The following is a 24,055-nucleotide window of genomic DNA, read 5'->3' as shown; positions in this document are numbered from 1 at the left end:
GCTATTACTTCCATCTGTCCTTCAACACACCATACTATTACTTCCATCTGTCCTTCAACACACCATGCTATTTCTTCCATCTGTCCTTCAACACACCATACTATTACTTCCATCTGTCCTTCAACACGCCATACTATTACTTCCATCTGTCCTTCAACACACCATGCTATTACTTCCATCTGTCCTTTAACACACCATACTATTACTTCCATCTGTCCCTCAACACACCATACTATTACTTCCATCTGTTCTTCAACACGCCATGCTATTACTTCCATCTGTCCTTTGACACACCATACTATTACTTCCATCGGTCCTTCAACACACCATGCTATTACTTCCATCTGTCCTTTAACACACGATGCTTTTACTTCCATCTGTCCTTCAACACGGCATACTATTCCTTCCATCTGTCCTTCTATACACCATACTATTTCTTCCATCTGTTCCTTAAGACACCATACTATTACTTCCATCGGTCCTTCAACACACCATACTATTACTTCCATCTGTCCTTCAACACACCATGCTATTACTTCCATCTGTCCTTTAACACAGCATACTATTGCTTCCATCTGTCCTTCAACACGCCATGCTATTACTTCCGTCTGTCCTTCAATACACCATACTATTACTTCCATCTGTCCTTTAACACACCATGCTATTACTTCCATCTGTCCTTCAACACACCATGATACTACTTCCATCTGTCCCTTAACACACCATACTATTACTTCCATCTGTCCTTGAACACACCATACTATTACTTCCATCTGTCCCTTAACACACCATGCTTTTACTTCCATCTGTCCTTCAATACGCCGTACTATTACTTCCATCTGTCCCTTAACACACCATACGATTACTTCCATCTGTCCTTCAACACACCATACTATTACTTCCATCTGTCCCTTAACACACCATGCTTTTACTTCTATCTGTCCTTCAATACACCATACTATTCCTTCCATCTGTCCCTTAAAACACCATAATATTCCTTCCATCTGTCCCTTAACACACCATACCATTACTTCCATCTGTCCTTCAACACACCATACTATTACTTCCATCTGTCCCTCAACACACCAAACTATTATTTCTATCTGTCTTTCAACACGCCATACTGTTGCTTCCATCTGTCCTTCAACACGCCAGATTATTTCTTCCATCTGTCCCTTAAGACACCAAACTATTAGTTCCATCTGTCCTTTAACACACCATACTATTACTTCCATCTGTCCTTCAACACGCCATACTATTACTTCCATCTGTCCTTCAACACACCACGCTATTACTTCCATCTGTCCTTCAACACACCAAACTATTACTTCCATCAGTCCTTCTGTACGCCATACTATTCCGTCCATCTGTCCCTTAACACACCATACTATTCCTTCCATCTGTCCTTCAACACACCATACTATTTGTTCCATCTGTCCTTCAACACACCATACCATTACTTCCATCTGTTCTTGAACACGCCATACTATTACTTCCATCTGTTCTTCAACACACCATACTATTACTTCCATCTTTCCTTTAACACGCCATACTATTACTTCCATCTGTCCTTCAACACACCATGCTATTACTTGCATCTGTCCTTTAACACACCATACTATTACTTCCATCTGTCCTTCAATACGCCATACTATTCCTTCCATCTGTCCCTTAACACACCACACTATTCCTTCCATCTGTCCCTTAACACACGATACGATTGCTTCTATCTGTCCTTCAACACACCATACTATTACTTCCGTCTGTCCCTTAACACACCATGCTTTTACTTCCGTCTGTCCCTTAACACACCATGCTTTTACTTCCATCTGTCCTTCAATACGCCATACTATTCCTTCCATCTGTCCCTTAACACACCATGCTATTACTTCCATCTGTCCTTCAACACACCATACTATTACTTGCATCTGTCCTTTAACACGCCATACTACTACTTCCATCTGTCCTTTAGCGCACCATACTATTACTTCAATCTGTCCTTTAACACGCCATACTATTGCTTCCATCTGTCCTTGAACACGCCTTGCTTCTACTTTCATCTGTCCTTCAACACACCATGCTGTTACTTCCATCTGTCCTTCAACACACCATACTATTACTTCCATCTGTCCTTCAACACACCATACTCTTACTTCCATCTGTCCTTCAACACACCATGCTATTACTTCCATCTGTCCTTTAACACGTCATACTATTACTTCCATCTGTCCTTCAACACACCATGCTATTACTTCCATCTGTCCTTTAACACGCCATACTATTACTTCCATCTGTCCTTCAACACACCATGCTATTACTTCCATCTGTCCTCCAACACACCATGCTATTACTTCCATCTGTCCTTCAACACACCATGCTATTACATCCATCTGTCCTTCAACACACCATACTATTACTTCCATCTGTCCTTCAACACACCATGCTATTACTTCCATCTGTCCTTTAACACACCATGCTATTACTTCCATCTGTCCTTTAACACGCCATACTATTACTTCCATCTGTCCTTCAACACACCATGCTATTACTTCCATCTGTCCTTTAACACACCATGCTATTACTTCCATCTGTCCTTCAACACACCATACTATTACTTCCATCTGTCCTTCAACACACCATGCTATTTCTTCCATCTGTCCTTCAACACACCATACTATTACTTCCATCTGTCCTTCAACACGCCATACTATTACTTCCATCTGTCCTTCAACACACCATGCTATTACTTCCATCTGTCCTTCAACACACCATACTATTACTTCCATCTGTCCCTCAACACACCATACTATTACTTCCATCTGTTCTTCAACACGCCATGCTATTACTTCCATCTGTCCTTTGACACACCACACTATTACTTCCATCTGTCCTTCAACACACCATGCTATTACTTCCATCTGTCCTTTAACACACGATGCTTTTACTTCCATCTGTCCTTCAACACGGCATACTATTCCTTCCATCTGTCCTTCTATACACCATACTATTTCTTCCATCTGTTCCTTAAGACACCATACTATTACTTCCATCGGTCCTTCAACACACCATACTATTACTTCCATCTGTCCTTCAACACACCATGCTATTACTTCCATCTGTCCTTTAACACAGCATAGTATTGCTTCCATCTGTCCTTCAACACGCCATGCTATTACTTCCGTCTGTCCTTCAATACACCATACTATTACTTCCATCTGTCCTTTAACACACCATGCTATTACTTCCATCTGTCCTTCAACACACCATGATACTACTTCCATCTGTCCCTTAACACACCATACTATTACTTCCATCTGTCCTTCAACACACCATACTATTACTTCCATCTGTCCCTTAACACACCATGCTTTTACTTCCATCTGTCCTTCAATACACCGTACTATTACTTCCATCTGTCCCTTAACACACCATACTATTACTTCCATCTGTCCTTCAACACACCATACTATTACTTCCATCTGTCCCTTAACACACCATGCTTTTACTTCTATCTGTCCTTCAATACACCATACTATTCCTTCCATCTGTCCCTTAAAACACCATAATATTCCTTCCATCTGTCCCTTAACACACCATACCATTACTTCCATCTGTCCTTCAACACACCATACTATTACTTCCATCTGTCCCTCAACACACCAAACTATTATTTCTATCTGTCTTTCAACACGCCATACTGTTGCTTCCATCTGTCCTTCAGCACGCCAGATTATTTCTTCCATCTGTCCCTTAAGACACCAAACTATTAGTTCCATCTGTGCTTCAACACGTCAAACAATTACTTCCATCTGTCCTTCAACACACCATACTATTACTTCCATCTGTCATTCAACACCCCATACTATTTCTTCCATCTGTCCTTCAACACGCCAAACAATTACTTCCGTCTGTCCTTCAACACGCCATGCTATTACTTCCATCTCTCCTTCAACACGCGATACTATTTCTTCCATCTGTCCTTCAATACGCCATATTCTTCCTTCCATCTGTCCTTCAACACACCAAACTATTACTTGCATCTGTCGTTCAACACGCCATACTATTCCTTCCATCGGTCCTTCAACACACCATGCTATTACTTCCATCTGTCCTTTAACACACCATACTATTGCATCCATCTGTCCCTTAACACACCATACTATTACTTCCATCTGTTCTTCAACACACCATGCTATTACTTCCATCGGTCCTTCAACACGACTTGCTTCTACTTCCATCTCTCCTTCAACACACCATGCTATTACTTCCATCTCTCCTTCAGCACACCATGCTATTACTTCCATCTGTCCTTCAACACACCATACTATTACTTCCATCTGTCCTTCAACACACGGTGCTATTACTTCCATCTGTCCTTTAACACACCATGCTATTACTTCCATCTGTCCGTTAACACACCATACTATTACTTCCATCTGTGCTTCAACACACCATACTATTGCTTCCATCTGTCCTTTAACACACCAAACTATTACTTCCATCTGTCCTTCAACACGCCATACTATTACTTCCATCTGTCCCTTAACACACCATGCTATTACTTCCATCTGTCCTTCAATACACCATACTATTACTTCCATCTGTCCTTCAACACACCATGCTATTACTTCCATCTGCCCCTTAACACGCCAAACTATTACTCCCAGCTGTCCCTTAGCACGCCATGCTATTACTTCCATCTGTCCTTCAATACACCATGCTATTACTTCCATCTGTCCCTTAACACGCCAAACTATTACTCCCAGCTGTCCTTCACACCATGCTACTACCTCCATCTGTCCTTAAACACACCATACTGTTACTTCCATCTGTTCTCGAACACACCATGCTTTGACTTCCATCTGTTCTTCAACACGCCAGATTATTACTTCCATTTGTCTCTTAACACACCAAACTATTACTTCCATCTGTGCTTCAACACGCCAAACTATTACTTCCATCTGTCCTTCAACACACCATACTATTACTTCCATCTGTCCTTTAACACGCCATACTATTTCTTCCATCTGTCCTTCAACACGCCAAAGTATTACTTCCGTCTGTCTTTCAAGACGCCATGCTATTAGTTCCATCTCTCCTTCAACACGCGATACTATTACTTCCATCTGTCCTTCAATACACCATACTATTACTTCCATCTGTCCTTCAACACACCATGCTATTACTTCCATCTGTCCTTCAACACGGCACACTGTTACTTCCATCTGTCCTTCAACACACCATGCTATTACTTCCATCTGTCCTTCAACACACCATACTATTGCTTCCATCTGTCCTTCAACACGGCATACTATTACTTCCATCTGTCCTTCAACACACCATACTATTACTTCCATCTGTCCTTCAACACACCATGCTATTACTTCCATCTGTCCTTCAACACGCCTTGCTTCTACTTCCATCGGTCCTTCAATACGCCAAACTATTACTTCCATCTGTCCTTTAACACACCATGCTATTACTTCCACCTGTTCTTCAACACACCATGCTATTACTTCCATCTGCCCTTCAACACACCATACTATTACTTCCATCTGTCCTTCAACACGCCATACTATTACATCCATCTGTCCTTCAACACGCCATACTATTACTTCCATTTGTCCTTCAAGACGCCATGCTTGTACTTCCATGTGTTCACGCAGTGGTATTGTTACCAGTTGTCCGTCCGCACACCGTGCTATTACCGAAATGCTGTTTGATCAGCTCGAATATTTAAACTCACTCTCTCATTCAGTATATCCTTAAACTAGGTTTGCTATCAACATAATCTACTACGGCCTCAGTCTGAACGTCAGCAACCTCAGTGGAGATGTCTTCCTCAACTTCACCATCTCGTCCGCTGTAGAGACAGCTGCTTATGTCATGTGTATTGTTCTTCTGGAAAGGACGGGCAGGAAGAAACTATACTGTGCAAGCATGCTTCTTGGTGGAGTGGCGTGTATTGCTACACTGTTCCCAGTTATCTATGGTGACAAGTGTGAGTATATCTAAGCCTTGTTTGTCGCGTTCTTTGTGCGAAGTGACGCATATCTTGTGGCGTTGTTTCTAAATTAAACTGAAACGACGTGACATATCTGATACATATGAAACGTGTCCAAGAGTCAAATTCACCTTAGCATCATTCACGTGATCATTAGGGGTGTGTGTGTGTGGGGGGGTGGGAGGGGGTGGGTGGGGGGTGGGGTAGCCATAGGTTGTAGCTTCTACTTGTCTCGCTGCAGACCCAGGTTCGATTCCCCACATGGGTATAATGTGTGAAGCCCGTTTCTGGTGTCCTCCGCTGTGATATTGCTGGAATATTGCTAAAGGCTGCATAAATCCCTACACACTCACTCACTTGGTGATAAGCCTGTCTCAAAGGTGGCGTTGCGAGTTGTTGAAGTTGCAAGACAGGATTGTACTGTTGTTTGAGGATTGTGCATAAAGTAACGTATTTGACTATGCTTGCGCCAAAGAGGATAATGTCGCGGTTTTTGACATTTTATATTTCGTTCAAACTTTCAGGGCATGTTTTATCTCGGCTCGGCCTTGCCACTGGCATGAAGATGGTGCTCCCTTACATAACTGAAGTATTTTCCAAATTCACTGACTCAAAACATCTTCCGTGCTTCAGCACACACATGGATCACGGTTTCGCTGGCCATGGTGGGCAAGTTCGGGGCGTCGGCGGCTTTCGCGGTTGTGTATGTCTTCTCCGCTGAGATCTTCCCGACGGTGGTGCGCCAGTCTGGCATTGGAGCGTGTTCTGTATTTGAAGGCGTGGGCGGCATGGTGGCTCCGTATATATCAGATCTGGTAAGATCAAGACCTTTTTAATAACGTTGCAACGTTTAGATGTACTGGCTAAAATCCCGGTCTTACAGTTGTAAGATGAATTCCGAAATGACCTATGGAGAACGCATTTTGTTGCATGCATTTAGGTCAAATTAAAACAAAACGGTTTCACTACATTGCAGGGCGTCATTGTTGGGGGAAACTTGGCGGAAGCTCTGCCACTCATCGTGTTTGGGGTTATCACGGTTTCCGCTGGATTGTTGTCGTTACTACTTCCGGAGACAAAGAACAAGAAGCTACCAGAAACCATTGAAGATGCCATATTGTTCGGAAGGTATAGTAGATGTTTTGGAAACAGCGTATTGTGTAACATTGTCTTTTGTGAAGCTCTCTATTGTTTAACGTAATAGGCGAGAAAAATAGACGGGATAATAGTCGAAAATAGTGACAGATTACATGTCATCGTGCACTATTGGTGTGCCTATTCCGCTTTACTGTAGCAACTAAGTCGGATACATGCTGGCCTTCCTAATGGTCCCGGAAGGTTGCTGACATCAGCTTCCAGTAGCCTTAATCTTGCCAGGGTGAGCCAATTAACTTTGTCATCTTGGTGCATCGTCATCATTCGTTTTCCTGTAACAGCTACAAACATTTTGCCTGTCTTCCATTCATGTACTGTATGTTTGTTGCAGTAAGATACTATATTCCATTTCTATTTTTAGGAAAGACAAGTCACAGAAGTATACGTACGATCCAATAGTTTCCAAAAACACTCGGGAAATGGTTGACGATTCCATTCTGTAATCTTTACTACCTCTCAAATGTCTGTGACGTCATCGCTTGCGCCATGTGTATCGGCGGACACGCCAGGGATGGGATGCGTCCATATCAAGAGGAACACAGCATTTTCATGTCTTTGATATACAGTTTCAACCATTTCACCTGATGTTCCTTCATACTACATCCACTTTCATATAGTTCATGAAACTAGCAGATGGTTATGCAGATAGAGTTCCATTACAAAATCTGTGTATATAGAGAAACAGCATATAATTCAACAACATGTGTTTCTAACAACTCATATACCATGAGATTTCATATGCGACTAAATATAATCATAAAATCTTTGTTGTGGTTTTGTGAAGACCAAAAGGTACTAATTAAACAGTAATCTGCTTGTACTCAGATCCTAGATGTTCCTGGCTCGCAGGTATATTTAGGGAACAGATTCCCCTGTTTGACGGCCATATCCAGGTCCTCGATTCCTATGTTTGACGGATGAATCCAGGTCCCAGATTACCCTGTTTGATGGATGTATCCAAGTCCCCGATTACCCTGTTTGACTGATATATCCAGGTCCCCGATCCCTCTGTTAGATGAGCGTATCCAGCTCCCCTATCCCTCAGTTTGACGGATGTATCCAGATCCCCGATTTCTCTGTTTGACAGATGTATCCAGGTTCCCAATTCTCCATTTGACGTATGTATCCAGGTCCCTTCCGACAGTTTTATTCGGATCATAGATTCTCCTCGTTACATTAATATGATCTGATCTTTAAATACGGGGCTTCATCATTTGGATATTTATGTGAAAAACACCCTTGTGACAACAATCTGACACTGTGGAGATGTGACTTACAGACGTTGAGGACCGAGGTGATTAACCTCCATCTGCCTCGTCCTCAATGTTAACACCGACCCTTTGACCAGAGGTACATTCATAAAGCTGTCCAAGTTGGAGGGATGAGGCGAACCACTTTTGCCAGCATAAAAAATAAAACTCAGTGGCAACTGTTTCCACCTGACTTTAACATGACCAACATAACCATTGCTTTAATCAAGACAACGGACAAACCCCGAATCATAATAATCATCAAGAGACATAAACTTCTTTCAGTGAATGGAAGCAACAAAATCATTGACATACCATTACCAACAGCCTCGAAAACATAGACATGCCACATCATACTAGTTAAAGCCATAGCATCATTGGCAGGCATGGATATATGCCAAGAAACCAATGCAAAAGTCCTGTCGATATGAATCCAACCTTTCCTCGTTCATAGAGAGTCCCAACCATTGCCATAACCCTAAATAACAAAGTTCGAACAAACTGTCATAATCCTGGACAAAAGAGTCCCAACCACTGCCATAATCATAAACAAAAATACAGTAGCAAACAACTGTAAGCAATGTAACGGCTCCTTACATTGAATACAACTCAGCTGTTTGTAACTCACACGTTAACGTTGAAAGTAGTAATGGTTAGTTAATGTGAACGATATCACTCATAGTCGCATGCTCTTCGACTGGAACTACTGGAAGTTTCTAGAAGCTGTTCTCAAAACGGTTTTTCTTAGATTGGAAAATATCACTTAGGTGTCATGAATCTGAAAAGAAAGGGAATCTTTGTTTAAAAAGTCAGAAAACTAGAAAATGTATTAACGGAACAAGTTTCCCTAATATGCAGGTGATACAGAGTTGTCTCTCAGGTACAGGCCAATGATATCAGCTTCAGTGACGAATGCCTTTTATTGGATGCCATCTTGTATACTGTACATGAAGCATGGTTGCTTACTACCTCCTGCGAATTATCATTAAAATCAAGTGGTATGTATGCATTGCGGAAGCTAAGACACTTATCCATGCTTTTGTAGCATTATGGCTTGATTATTGTTATTCATTGCTGTCTGGATCAATTAACTATGCCTGCGCAAACTTCAGAAGGTACAGATCTCAGCGGCAAGATTGATAAAAGGAACATGTAGACATGAGCATATTACGCCCATCTTATAAGGCTTCCAGAAACTGATGTTTCTGTTTAAAGCTCTTCACCGTCTAGCCTCTCTGCATCTGGAAGAGCTGCGGTCAGCTTCAACATAAATTAACATGTTACTAAGAAAGTTTGGTGTATAATATCCGTGACAAAATGTAACGACAGTTTATCCTTCATATACAGTTTAGGATGTCAGTGGAATATTGTTATCAGAGGTAATTCTATTAGCCCGTTTGACAACTCAAGCAGCGACAGCTATTACCGGAAGAAGCAGGACTTGACTATGTAAATAGCTCATTTGGAAATATTGACTACACTCAAACGTGTCCAAAGCAATGATGAAGCAGGGATCGCGACCCAAACTAAGATGTGAGCACAAACAACACAAGTGCTAACCTTCGAGTCAATACAAGATTCTTACACCTTTTCAGGTAAATGTGTCAATCAAACTGCTCCTGTTTATTTTATAAAACTGATTGATGTATGAATCTGCTCGGTTACTAATATCTGCTGATCAGTTTGTTTTTAAAACATTCAAAACTTCCTATTATTAACTCTTTTTTGCAAACATTACATCGTTATACTCTTGATCTGAATTGCATGCCGAAACGTACTTGACAAGTTGTGAATCACATTTAACTGTCAGTGATAACAACGTTTGTACCAGTTTAAACTTTATCCAGTAAGCGATAGTACTTTTAACATTTACGATGCGCATATTTTATATGCACGAAGTACTCAAACATATCGCCATCTCGGCGATACAGCCACATTACGAGAGGAGAAACGCACGTGCTTGCACGAGAAATACATGCAAAATCAGACGTCGGATAAGAATAGACATGAAATGTACAACTACTGAGTCGGCATTTAGGCAGCTTGACGGATGGGTCCCAGTAAAGGTTTGATAACAATTTAAGTTGCAAAAAATTACAAACATGACCATTATTTGTTTTTCAAAATGGATAAGTAGTTATTTCCATACTTTTCCTAGTCTATTAGCGATCACACCAGGGATACTCTACAACAACTCTATATAGGCTCCCTGATTACACTAAACTGCGCCTCACCCTTTAAATATCGGAATTGTTAATAAGCACACAAAAGCACATATACTTATACATATATTACTGAACTTTGAACATGCAGACTATGGTGAGTGGTTGAAGCGGCCATAATCGTCATATGCTTAGTGAGGGTAATCTCCTGTAACTTTTCACACATTCCCTCGTGTATCCCTGGGCCGTCGGTGAATGAAAGAAGTGCCTATTTCTTAATCTGCCGAAACTTGTAAGTTTTGAGAGCCAGTATTGTTTATCTTGACTGGTACATTCATTCAAGTCTTTTTGCATGATTCTCGCTGTCGGCTACCTTGAGCTGTGACCGACTTTGTTCGCACTCTTTTCTTTCTTAAATTCAGTTTTCATCTGTTAGTAAAAGCACGCTCTGTCAGCGGCCAGAGGGTGCATTTTAGCGACTCAAGCAGCAAGGAGCCCTAATAAACCCAACTACTGCCATAATTTTACATAAGAATCCCAACCATTGCCACAATTCGCAGAAAACCGTGCCAAAAATCGTAATTACACCTGAGAAACAGCTGCCAAAATATACCAGTAATAATGAATAGAAAGAACTAAACCTGTTCCTTAATCATAAATGAAAATGACACAACCATTGCCATCGCCAAACATATAATCTTCAAAACAAACCCCATAATCATAAATACAATGATGGTTCTCCTTGTCCTTTCGGCTTGACTCGTAGAGCATTCGTAACCTGCATAGTGACTACGCAGACACACAGAATCAGATGCTTTGGCGAAATGTTATTGACAAAGTCGTGCATAGTCAGGTGTATACATACCAAGGATCCGCATAACTCAAGTATCCGCATAAACATGAAAAGGGTTATCGACAAAGGTTGTCAGAACAAAATGATATTTTTAAGTTCTCTATCATCTCCTACCCATGTGATGTGGCTGTGTTTTAATTTGACGGGCCAAGCAATAAAATGTATAGAGATTCAATGCATCTAAGTAAAGCTACCATTTTATAATACCACGTTTCCTCGTATTTAAACACACTCCCGACTTTTAGAAAGTGAAGCTACATTCACCACACACACACACACACACACACACACACACACACACACACACACACACACACACACACACACACACATATATATATATATATATATTGCAGACTGTCACTGCATCTACAACTGTCACAAGTGTTTGGATGTCAAAATCAGTTATTGATTCGAAGATATAACGTTAAATGTATTGATATAGACCTAACGTCCACTATGCAATGTCTAAGCACATTTGAATGTAACTGGTCTGTTAAGGTAAAGCCATTTTGCCTCTGAAACTCCACCAGACATGTTTTGCCCGTGTTCTCTTGGCCAGGGCGAAGAGATGGGTTTACAGTTATAGAAGAGTATCCCATGCGTCTGTATTTCCAGTTTCGAGCTGTCAGCTATTTTCGTATTCTTTTGGGGGTACTGAGGAAAGAATTCAGGGTATAAAACGTCAGCGTCACAGACTATCCGACGAAACAGAAAGGCAAAACAGTTTATGAATGTTATTACATAGTGTCTATACCAGGCGTTGGGTACACTATACAGGTACATGTATCCTGCCTCATGTCACAAACACATAACGTTAATGAACTGTTCGCCTGAAGAAACACGAGAACATTGGATACATGACGACTACTCCGGTGACAGAGTGACAGCTGTTTTAGGTCCTGCTTGAGATGAATAGAATAGTAGAAGAGAATCTCAAGTTACACCGTCATAAGCAATATCAGAACGGGAATGTAGCGTTTTATGATTCCAATCATTATGACTGTTATAACCGGGACTACGAAAAACTCCTTTTCTTGTTTTCAGTATCGTCTGAGCAGCATATACTCTGTATCCGCGTCTCCGCATTTTGTTCACAAATTTAAAAATTTTAAAAGGCCAAACAGTTCATCAGTTAAAATGGCCCACTTACCTACTTACAAAATTGTGCTTGCAAACCTCCTTCCGTCGCCTACATGTTTCTGCGTCTAGGGACTACTTAAGGAGACACCAACAGCCTGCTGACTGTGCCATAGTAAACATTAACGTGCGTGCTGTCAATAATACAATCATTCAAACTTTCTGAACAGAACCGGAGGTAAGAAAAGACGGGGATATTTTATGCTATCACATGCAAGAAAGCGCACGTCCTCTATAGAAACCACTGTAAAAATAGTAATTCAAAACCACATATGACCGGTTTCTTACCTCGAAGGCTTCTATAATGTCATGCACCTAGATAAGCTAGCGTTGTTAGCCTCTGATATCACCTCCATAGCCAATGCAGCAGGGCTGTAGAGAGAGACACAGTCTCTTTCACACACAGAACCTTCGCCTTGGTGAGTTTCAGTTGTAGTTTCATGCTTCAGTGATTACTCTCTATTAAACAATGACTTATATTAGGGTCAGTGGTCGTTATAATATATGATGCATTGTAGGGGTTTATGTAATCATCGTCATGAAATGTATTTGTGTTATCAGCTATTCAACTGAGCACTGACTGGAAGCGTGTTCTATCAGCGACACAACAGTGAAACGTTTTGAACGTTATCATCCTTCACTACAAAGTGTAGGTGTTATACAGACAGGGAAGTAAATGTTCTCTGTTATACCGAGTCCAGTTTTACAAGCTGTTCAGTAGTCATCTTTGGTGTGGGTATGTCTTTCCGAAATTGTAAACTGTTATCTTGAAATACTGAAGAGTCGGAAAAGTCAACATTTACATAAGTGTTTAACTGTAAATGCTGAGGTTTGTGAGCTGTTAGTTTCGTAGAGAGAAGCCCATAAGAATAACTCTCCAAACTGTTACATGTAAGAGGTGTGTCTGTGAGAGAACAATCATCGCTGTTCTCTTTAAAATACCGTTTTATGATAGCATGCTTGGTTTACTTTAGTATCTGTCATACACTAGAAGTTTTACTGCTGTTAGCCAACAGGCGTGCAATTCCTACTTTTAACGTTCTATAATATAATATAATATAATATAATATAATATAATATAATATAATATAAAGGAGAAGCACGTGCATGTGAATATTCTATCCCCTTATACATGATGTGCAAAGTACGTGACCCCTGCATGATAATGTCATGCATGTCATGTACAAAATAAGTGATAACCCCCATGAACATGAAATTGTTGACTCCCCTCGCCTCAAAATAACCATCACCCCCGTAGCTATATTTTATGAAAAATATCCTAGATCGTATAATAGATGAAGTTCTGAGTCAAAAGCACAAGAGCTGCCAAGACGAGCAACACCATCATATCACTTGTGCCAGTGCATAACACCTGCTGGCTGGGTGTCAGACAGCTGTCTCAGCAGATTCATTGCATAATATCATATTTACACATATCTATTTGTGTTATGATTCTCTTACATGTCGTAGGAGGCGACTATTGGGATCGGGTGGTCAGGCTCGCTGACTTGGTTGACATATGTCATCGGTTCCCAAATGCGCAGATCGATGCTCGATTATTTACAGATCGCCGCCATATAGCTGGAATATTGCCGACTTTAAAACTAAACTAACTCACTCACTCATTCAGAGGCCTTAAAAGAACAACTTTTACGGTTCACTGAACAGATTAGCTACTGTTAGCTGCCACCTACACGTACTAACAGAACAATACACGTACTAACAGTAGTGAGAGCAGTCCAAATGAAAACAAGAAAAGACTGGAGCTATTATTATTTCCTTTGATAGATGGCAAAGAACGCATTACATAAAAACCGCTCAACTTGGGTGGGTGCATGTATATATGTGTATCTATCTGTCTTACCGAACATCTCAATGTTAATTTTGTATAATTGGAGACACGAGTAGAAATCTTCTTGAAGACATCACTACATTTTGCAGGCAAGAAAAACAGATTTAGAGTTATCTCCCTTCCATTATTTCCATTGGCAAAACATCAGAAATTTCCGCACATCAAACGTGATTCAATGTTATGTCTCAAACAAAACCTTTTCTCAGTCAACTTCTGTTGTGCATATCCTATCACTGGGAGATGGCTTTTCTAAATTTGCTATCTTCTGCCTAGTCCTTTTTTTCGAATGAATAAGATGTATTTCAATCAATAAAGACAATAAAACCTCTCAGTGACAAACCTACTTCTATATGAGATAATAGTTGATGTTAAGAATAATTTTGAGAAGAGAAGGTATATGTTCATATAATCACAACAACGTTCTGTTTACACACAATCAAACTTCCCAGTAGCGCACTCTACTCTACGCCACTGACAGTGGACTGTTCCATTATGCCCGTAGGTGTTACCCTAAATAAACTTCTACTTCAGTGTCTGTCAATCGACTGTCTGTCAAATGGGTGTCTTTCTATTGGGAGATAACCCAAGAAACAGTTCTGGTTCAAAATTGGGCGACCACCAAATATGACGTTACTAGACCTGACCAAGTGTACAACCATGCTTGTAGTATTTCCAAGGAAGCATAACTCTGAATTCCCAAACATGGCTACTCCCCTGAGCAAAATAGCTATACAGTCATTACCCTCGTAAAATGTGCAGTGTGGAAAAATGCAGATCCTTTAACTCAAAATCTCAAAGTTAAACTCTCTGAATGCATGAGAGGGAAAGGGAACACTCTCCAATATCAGTTTCCAATACGTCCATGAGTAGATTTCGACGTGTTAATGATCTCTTTTCAAGTAGTCAGATGAAATGAAATACACATATGGCGACCTTAGTTTGTCACGCTCTTTAATATTGTGCTCCTTTACCCATAGTCCATCGGGGCTGCAATGTCGGTTGTAGATCACAACTGTTTCTAAACTTTTTCAATGGAATCCTGGCATTGGTGGCGTTGATGGCATCACCCTGTTGCTAGAACAATTGCTTTGATCACATTTGATCAGTACATTTTATTTGATGAAATTATGTTCCGTGTCCCACTTCCTGCCCCACAGCTCACTGAGGTGAATATTCACTTAACTGATGCAAGCCTTTTCAGTGAGGATGTTGTTTACTGCTGTCCTCGATAATTATTATATTCCTTTTCTGTTTGATTTCAGTTTAAAAAATGAAGTTCGATGAGATATTGATACACGTGGGTGAGTTTGGCCCCTATCAACGCCGAGTATATTTCCTGGTCTGCCTAGCATGCATCACTTCCGCCATCCAGACGTTACTTCCGGTGTTTATCCTGGAAATGCCAGGATACAGGTGGGTGTGCATCACAATGCATGCTTTGTCGTCGTATTGACAGCGGCCACACTGGCTTGGATACATGCTGGTAACACTTTTATCAATGAGCATGGCAAATTACATGCTTTCAACAGAGAGTGCACAATTCCCTCATTGTCAGTCGACTGACAAGACGTGACAAATTCTCTGACGCGTATACCTATCAATGTAACAAGTTGCAGACTTTACAGTGCACACTTATCTGTTTCAGATAGGCATATCTACATGTCACCTTGTGTAGCTGCAGTAGTGCGGCGCTGGGTATCATGCATACACAAATTTGATACACTTATACACTTACTGCAACAGTAAGCACAGACTGACAATTACACCATAAAACATTTTCAGGTGCAAGATCCCTACTCTGGAAAACGACACCTACAAGATACAAAGCCCCCATCACGCCTCACTGGTGAACCAGTCTATTCCTATAGAACCCACTGACGAATCAGAGAGCTATGCTTCCTGTCGCCTGTATGACGTCACGAACAATTCTACAAGATCGCCGGAAACTAACCAATCCCAGACAACTTGTCATCGATGGGTGTACGATCAATCGACTTTCACATCTACAGTAATAACCCAGGTGAAGTACTAAGACATCGCTTTGCTCTTGTCTAACAAAACTATCTTTAGTGAAATTAATGCTATAGTTTCTCTATAATGACATTCTGGCGATACTGCAACGTGGTCACGGTTTATGAAACATACAACCCGGAGACATTATGAGGCATGGATTCCTGGGCGAAGGGCTACATTGTGTGTGGTCAAAACTATATCAAAATAGTAGCGAACGATAGGACCTAAGGCCTCTGAGTTTACTTGATGTAAATGGGTCCTAGTATCTTGTGTTCGAATCCCACTATCGCAAATGATCACAAATTGTGTGATGTATGGTTTGTCAACCCCATCCAGGGCACGTGGATTTCGCACAAACTGAAAACGTTTACTATCTGAGCCTCTAACTCACATTCAGATTAAGGAAATAATCAAGTGTTGACAAAGGCAAAGGCCTGACATAAATGAAGTTTACCTTGATCATTTACTCGAACGTCTTCATCACAATGATCAGTTTCCGTTTCAGTTTGACATGGTGTGTGACCACGCCTCCTATCGCTCACATCTCAACATGGTTGGTTTCGGAGGAATGTTAGCAGGTGCTGTCACGTTCGGGATCATCTCAGACATGTGAGCGTTCTTGTTGTAGCCATTTCTCCTTTACTGTTTAGAACAAGACCTGAAATTCTCGTGCTTCAAGAGCGATAGACTTGAATTTAACATGCTAAACATGCAGTGGTACCAAAGATGGTATGTGACAAAGTGTCCCTTTTTTCTGAGCACTGTGTATTTTCAGATGCTTGTTAAATAGTTGGCGTTGCATGTATTTGGATGGTTTCCATCAGTACGGCATTGTGTTCAGTGTTTGCAAACACCTGGTGTCATTACTGTTTAATACGAACACTTGCTCACGGTATGGTCGATTTTGCTTTCAGCAGTGACGTATGATGAATGATGGCATTATTGTTTTGTTGCTATTGTCAAATGTATGATGGACATTTCACAGACTCTAACGTTACACGTGTGATCAACATTAAAAACTTTAACACAGAACATTAAATGAAACTACCACTTTGAATATAGACGACTTACGTCCTGACAGTGTTGGACGCAAGTTAACTCTCCTGGCCAGCGGGGTCATTCAGGTGATATTCGGCATCGCTCTAGCTTTCTCTCCAAACTTCATCCTGTTCGCTGTGTTCCGATTCTTCACGGGCATAGCGGCCATGTCTACATTCATGATTGCCTTTGTTATAGGTGAGTTGGACAGTGAAAGGTTTGTTACTTACGGACAATATAGTCGGTAACTGGACATCGTGATGTGTGTTAATGTTGACGGCTGAGACTTTCATGTAATGCATCTTTGACTATTAGCTTCCTGTTTGGTCCCAAACAATTTCCTGAGCATTTGCCCTGTACCTGTCCCAAATATCAATGTTAATGTTCCAAATGCCGCAAGAGGGCTCGGTTGATTCTTTCAGTCTGGTTCGGTTCATCAGCTCAACGCTGGGCATCCACATCCACTGACAAGATGTTTTTCAGTCTCATTAAATTCTTACATGATGTATTTACCCGTTGAAGTAATAATGACTGCCTGAGATATGCCTGTCTTGATATTGATTGAAAATTTATTAATATATCTCAGGACTTGAACTCGTTGGTCCCTCAAAAAGAACCATCGCTGGAATTGCTATACAGTTCTTCTGGTGCTTTGGTCTGTTTTTGCTGACGCTAGTGGCCTACTTCATCAGAGATTGGAAGTATCTCCAGATCGTCTTGTCCATCCCTTCGGTGTTTTTTATAGCATATTGGTGGTAAGGAAATCGGCCACCACCAGTAACGTTTGTTGTGGTTGGGTGCGGAAGGTGAGTGCTGGGAAGCGTCCGTCCGGGTGCGCAGTAGTAGACGGACGCAGGAAGGGATCCAGGGGTGACAACCATTGCTTCAAAACGTAACGGTTCATTTTATCATCTGTTTAAAAAGTCAGCCTACTTACGTTTGTAAATGTATTTTGAAGAAAAGAGACTATCTTTCAAAATGACGCACGTTTTGTTTATGTACTCAAATGACAGGGTAATACCGGAATCTCCAAGATGGCTGCTGTCACGTGGCCGGGTGGATGAAGCGGAAGTAATTCTAAACAAATTGGCTCGCGTCAACGGCCGATCTCTGCCGAAGGACTTTATAAAGCGCATTGTGCTCGAGCAAGGCCCACAGATGAAAATATGGCACATGTTCACTTCTCCTGTCCTCATTGTGAGAGGGATAATCATATTCTCCCAGTGGTAAGCTAGCAGTATTTATTCATTGTTCATTCACTGCATTTACGGCAACGAATGCAGAAAACGTTTGTTCTTTATAAACATACACTGCTGTCAGCCGAAGGCTCGGGGAATTATTGATATATTATGTGCTGTTACATATAATTCCCAGATAAGTTAACATTAAGAGCCCGTGAAAGTAACAAACATGAAAGTACATGTAATGTGATATAATCAACAACGGTATTCTGAGATAACCTACATTTACCAATTCATTTCAAATGTATTTCGGTGACAACAGAGCATGAAGTCAAAGACATCAGCATGATATAACTGAAATACTCTTAACCAGCATTAAACCCATCTCTCACTCTAAGTCAGAGTGTTTTCTGACATAGGCTTGCTATCAACATAATCTACTACGGCCTCAGTCTGAACGTCAGCAACCTCAGTGGAGACGTCTTCCTCAACTTCACCTTCCTCTCCGCTGTGGAGACAGCTGCTTATGTCATGTGTATTTTTCTCCTGGAAAAGACGGGGAGAAAACAATTATACTTTGCGGCCATGCTTCTTGGTGGAGTGGCGTGCATTGCTACAGTGTTCCCAGTTATCTATGGTGACAAGTGTGAGTATGTCTAAAATAATGTCATGATCTTTGTTTGGTTTGTCGTGACCTTTGTTCAAAGTGACGCAGGTTGTTTCGGCTTTGTTCCCAAATTAAAGTGAGATAAAATAGAGTGGAAACAAATACCAAGTGTCCAAGTCCACTTACGTCGGTGGCGCTCCTGTGTTCATTATGAAACGCATGTGAGGAAACAAGTGGGACATTCGCTGTGAAGAATTGTGTAACCTCTCACGAGGTGTTTGATTTGCCCCGATGTGTCCATGTTTGTCAGTACTGTACATTACTGGTGGGTCCATACAAGTAGATATGACCTGCATCTCATTGAGCGTCCACGCATGGATCTGACAGGCCTTGTTATAACTAGTGTTAAACCAGGCTTACTCACTGAAACATGATCTATGCTTCAGCACACGCGTGGATCACCGTTACACTGGCCATGGTCGGCAAGTTCGGTGCCTCGGCGGCTTTTGCAGTGTTGTATGTCTTCTCTGGTGAGATCTTCCCGACGGTGGTACGTCAGTCTGGCATAGGGGTGTGCTCTATATTTGAAGGCACTGGCGGAATGGTGGCTCCATATATATCAGATCTGGTAAGGTCGTAGCATTGTAATTCTGTCTTCTTCAGAATTGATCCAGTCAACACATTCTTGAAAACAAAAATATTTCTTGCCCAAATTGCTAGCCTTTTGTGGACCCGCTTGGATTTGTCGAAAGATTCCAACTGGTTCCAGAGTGTGTACACACGCAATCATATGTCTGCGAATGTGTATGTTTGCTTTTCTCCGCATGCATATAGACATGTGTTACAGATGCAATGTTGAAGAAAATAAACCTGTCAAAACAGTGTTTAATGAACATTTTGTCATCCCGTCAAAACACAATATAAACTGTCTGGTTGCGTTTTGTATATCCACATCGTTCATAAACACCATCCATGCGCTTTTGTAGCCCACTGTATACACTACACTTGCCAAGCAATACTACTTGCGGGAGAACCTGAACATGATATGGGAGACTTTTGTCGGGACGCGGGTGAAACACAGTTTATAAATGCGTTCACAAGTTGTTTTATTTGACCCATTCTAAAAAGATGAGGCCCCTTTGCCGAGTGTATTTTCTAAGTAAAGCGTTTAAACAAATCCTGGATCACCTTTTAGTAGAATGACAAAATGCATGATGAATTCCTCATTGAGTCATGGTGGACAGTATATTTTTTGTCTCAGTCGTAACGTCAAGCCAAATTTCGTCCCATCGTATTGCAGGGTATTATCTTTGGAGGACACTTAGCGGAAGCTCTGCCTCTCATCGTATTCGGGGCTGTAACTGTTGCTGCGGGGCTGTTGTCGTTACTACTTCCGGAGACAAAGAACAAGAAGCTACCAGAAACCATTGAAGATGCTATATTTTTCGGAAGGTATGGTAGATGTTTAATACAATGTCAAGAGACAGAAAAGTTCCATGCTCTAGACTGTTTGAGGTTACAAGCGGCATGTCATCGTAAAGTATTGTCGTACCTGATTAGTCACTGGTTTTCGTGATCGCGGAAATCTCACTGAGCTTTGATAACGTTGTTAGATTACATATATCACGGGCACCAGCTCCCGGCGTTGTTTAGTGTTGCAAACATGAAGTTAATTTTATAATGTTGGCGTAAAGGTCTAATTTTATTTCCTTAAACAAGACCCTACACACTCATGTCGCCCACTGGTCATCCTTTTGTGATCTGTCAATATTTTGCGCTATTGTGCAATATTTCAATTTTTAACGTTCAGGAATGATTTCGTCTGTCATACTCAGGAACGAAAGGTCAAACACCAATGCCTACGACCCAATACCATCATCAAACACCAAGGAAAAAGTGGACGATTCCAGTATATAGTGATTACAAGAGTTGGAAACGACAAACCCGCGACCTCATCGCAACGTCCAGCAACATTGACAGATGTGGCAAGGATGTATGCTGCGTATCAAGATGACGTCACCGGCGGAATGCATCATCAATCACAGATCTTCTTCATAATGATATCCATGTATACATAATGACACTAGCACGTGCTTTCAACAATATGTGTTTACAGATAAAATATTTCAATAGACAATATTTATTGCCACTCATATATTGTGACGGATATCTTACATGCCATTAGATTAATCACATAACGCTTTGTGTCTTCTTATAATATTTTATATGTAACCATTATATGAGACCGTCCTCACAACTTCCTGTATACCGTATTGTGTGATAGCTTGTCAGACCAAAACCCAGTACCCCGTATCTACCGTAGTATGTGTTACCGTGTCAGACTAGTTCTCAATGTACCCCATGTATAATACCTGATCAGACTAGTTCTCAATGTACCCCATGTATAATACCTGATCAGGCTAGTTCTCAATGTACCCCATGTATATTACCTGATCAGGCTAGGTCCCAGGAACCCAAATCTGTCGAATTGTGTGATAGCGCGATAGCGATTGTGTGATTGTGTGATAGCTTGTAGGATTATGTGTCTGCGCCTCAGTCTTGTTCCCAACCTCATGCTTGTTCGTCACGTGTCACAACGAGTCAGCTGACACGCCAACCACCCCTGTAACTAACCCCTCCGGTCACGTGTGGGCGCTGAATACAGCGTTTATAACGACGGGAAAGGTCATTGTGAGGTTGAAGCTACTTGCATTTATTATGATGATTTATCTGATCCCTCGATATTGTGTACGGAGCTACTTCTTGTTTATCTTTGTGTCAACTAAACACTTCCGTGATCTGAGCGTCAGGATACTCTGTACACATTGCAGGACATGCCCCGAGTGCCTGAGGTTATCAACGTGTGTTCTCATGACCTGGGAGCACAGGTACTTTTATAACGCAACCCTCGTTAGAGGGAGTGAACCACACTTCACAGCATCAACCTAGGTGACGCTTCATCAGCAACCACGGAGAAATTTCTGCTAAAGGCACTCTACGATTCCTACCAGTCCGACTGCAAACAACAAATATCGGACAATGCCATCTCTCAGCAGATACTCTTGTCATTCACAGCAGATACTCTTTCTCGTTATATCTGCACATATTCGATGGACAAAAGATAGCATGCAATTTAAAGCTTGAATTGTGCAAATAATGACAGAAATTATCCAAAGTCCAATTATATCACAACAATACAAATGCACAATCAAACACATCACCACAACCGAAATACTCAAATAAATACATCACCACAACAGAAATAGCAAACGGCACATATATCTACAACAGAAATAGTCTACCAAATACATCACTACAACACAAGTAACCAACTAATACATCACTACAACACAAATAACCAACTAAATGCATCACGACAACACAAATCTCAAACTTCACCACGACCCAATATTTGTTCATTGTTTGCCACCAGTGCGTATGAGTGCTTCCTATAGCTATACCATAGTTTAGTGCGATATCTCCCTTAATACAACGCATGTGCATGTAAACAACTCGGGGAGAAAAACGCTTTCAGAAGTGTTTCCATCCCGACCTCTATTCCTTTATTTAACATGGGCTCTTAGTTCACGTCTTGTCAACTTCTATTATTGTTTATATATACTTTTTATTTATATCATGACATTTACATGTATAAACATTGAATATGAATATAGTACATGTGATTCTTTTACCAATTTGCTTGATGACGTCTCTCCCTGCATTTTGGTGTGTTTAAAAATGATTCTGTAAACATAAAATGTTCAAAGGCATTTTTAGTCCTTTGGTCCATGAAACCATAATCATTACAAACATCGCCGACTGAGTGTAAATATTTACTGAACCAGCTATCGGTGCAACGATTTGAGTCATGAGATAGGTGGTTCATAATTAATGTCCTCTATATCAAAATGTGTGTTCTGTTTTTTATATCATTCTGACTTTTATTGAGAACATCTGTCCAGAAAGGAACTTTTATTTGAATGTGTTGAGCAAATTTTGCACTTAATATAAAATCTGATGGTAGGCATGTCACTTTACAATTGTATTTGACATATATAAATTTAAAAGCTGTAAAGCATTAACATAGTTTTTACTATCAGCCATTCTAAGTCATCCCTTCTTATGTTCCCGTACTTAGTTTTCTCTCCTTATACTACTTGACAACCCAAAGGAAACTGAACACTACCTTATCAGATGATTTATAACTGATTTGGGAGAATGGGGTAAAATATGTACAAAGGTAGATAAAGCAAGTGTTTTAATGAGTAGCTTTGCCGATAAGAGATAAGCTTCATTTCTGTCATGCGGCAAGAATTCTGTTATTTTCCACTCTTTTCCTTTTCCTCTTTGTATCTGTGCAAAGTCTAACATTACTATCCGTACAAAGTCTAACATTACTATCTGTACAAAGTCTAACATTACTATCTGTACAAAGTCTAACATTACTATCTGCCGTTGCACCGATCCACATGGCTTTGGTGTCATCAGTGTTTATTTTGAAGCCTGAGATTTTATTAGAAATCCCATTAAGAGTATTGATAGCAGCCCTTAAGCAATCTTCACTTCCATGAAAAACAAGCTGGGTGTCATCTGCATACTGACCTAGTGTATTGTCTGTATCGCTAAGAATATTACCGTTAATGTCACAATTTTGACGAGTCATATTACTTAATATTTCAGCCACAAGAAGAAATAAGTAAGATGAGAGAGGATCACGTTGTTGACAGCCCCTTTCATTTTGAAAAAGAAGAAAGATGCCCATTTGGTATTACCCAAGAGGTGGAGTTTTGAGTGAGTATT

The 24,055-nt window shown here is 40.8% G+C and overlaps 2 protein-coding genes across 3 annotated transcripts in view; both read left to right on the top strand.

The window, feature by feature from the left end:
- LOC137265858 (organic cation transporter protein-like) overlaps positions 1-7,925 on the top strand; it is a 39,179-nt gene extending 31,254 nt beyond the window's left edge. Inside the window, exons 8-11 of one of the 2 annotated variants that reach the window (XM_067801317.1) lie at positions 5,775-6,001; positions 6,638-6,819; positions 6,981-7,132; positions 7,521-7,925. In XM_067801317.1, the coding sequence (XP_067657418.1) occupies positions 5,775-6,001; positions 6,638-6,819; positions 6,981-7,132; positions 7,521-7,602 (643 nt within the window). In that variant the 3' untranslated portion in view covers positions 7,603-7,925. The remainder of the gene's footprint in view (positions 1-5,774; positions 6,002-6,637; positions 6,820-6,980; positions 7,133-7,520) is intronic. The other variant, XM_067801318.1, reaches the window with a different exon arrangement.
- A 4,960-nt stretch (positions 7,926-12,885) lies between these two features.
- On the top strand, positions 12,886-22,055 carry LOC137265756 (organic cation transporter protein-like). The gene is made up of 11 exons (XM_067801205.1): positions 12,886-12,983; positions 15,679-15,829; positions 16,199-16,436; positions 16,935-17,038; positions 17,511-17,665; positions 18,054-18,222; positions 18,481-18,693; positions 19,068-19,294; positions 19,702-19,883; positions 20,556-20,707; positions 21,091-22,055. Exons 2-11 carry the CDS (start codon positions 15,687-15,689, stop codon positions 21,170-21,172), a joined length of 1,665 nt encoding a protein of 554 aa, XP_067657306.1. The 5' UTR covers positions 12,886-12,983; positions 15,679-15,686; the 3' UTR covers positions 21,173-22,055.
- The last annotated feature ends 2,000 nt before the right edge of the window (positions 22,056-24,055 follow it).

This window comes from Haliotis asinina, chromosome 15 (genome assembly GCF_037392515.1).
Source record: "Haliotis asinina isolate JCU_RB_2024 chromosome 15, JCU_Hal_asi_v2, whole genome shotgun sequence".
NCBI classification, from domain to species: domain Eukaryota; kingdom Metazoa; phylum Mollusca; class Gastropoda; order Lepetellida; family Haliotidae; genus Haliotis; species Haliotis asinina.
Note: the sequence above shows the minus strand (reverse complement) of the source record. Positions and strands in the feature narration are given on the sequence as shown.

Bases quoted from the DNA above. Each gene is read 5' to 3' on its own strand.
- LOC137265756 (XM_067801205.1), top strand. From the start codon at position 15,687: ATGAAGTTCGATGAGATATTGATACACGTGGGTGAGTTTGGCCCCTAT. The intron at 17,039-17,510 runs GTGAGCGTTCTT...ACGTCCTGACAG, and splicing joins TTCGGGATCATCTCAGACAT to TGTTGGACGCAAGTTAACTC. The intron at 18,223-18,480 runs GTAAGGAAATCG...CTCAAATGACAG, and splicing joins TTTTTTATAGCATATTGGTG to GGTAATACCGGAATCTCCAA.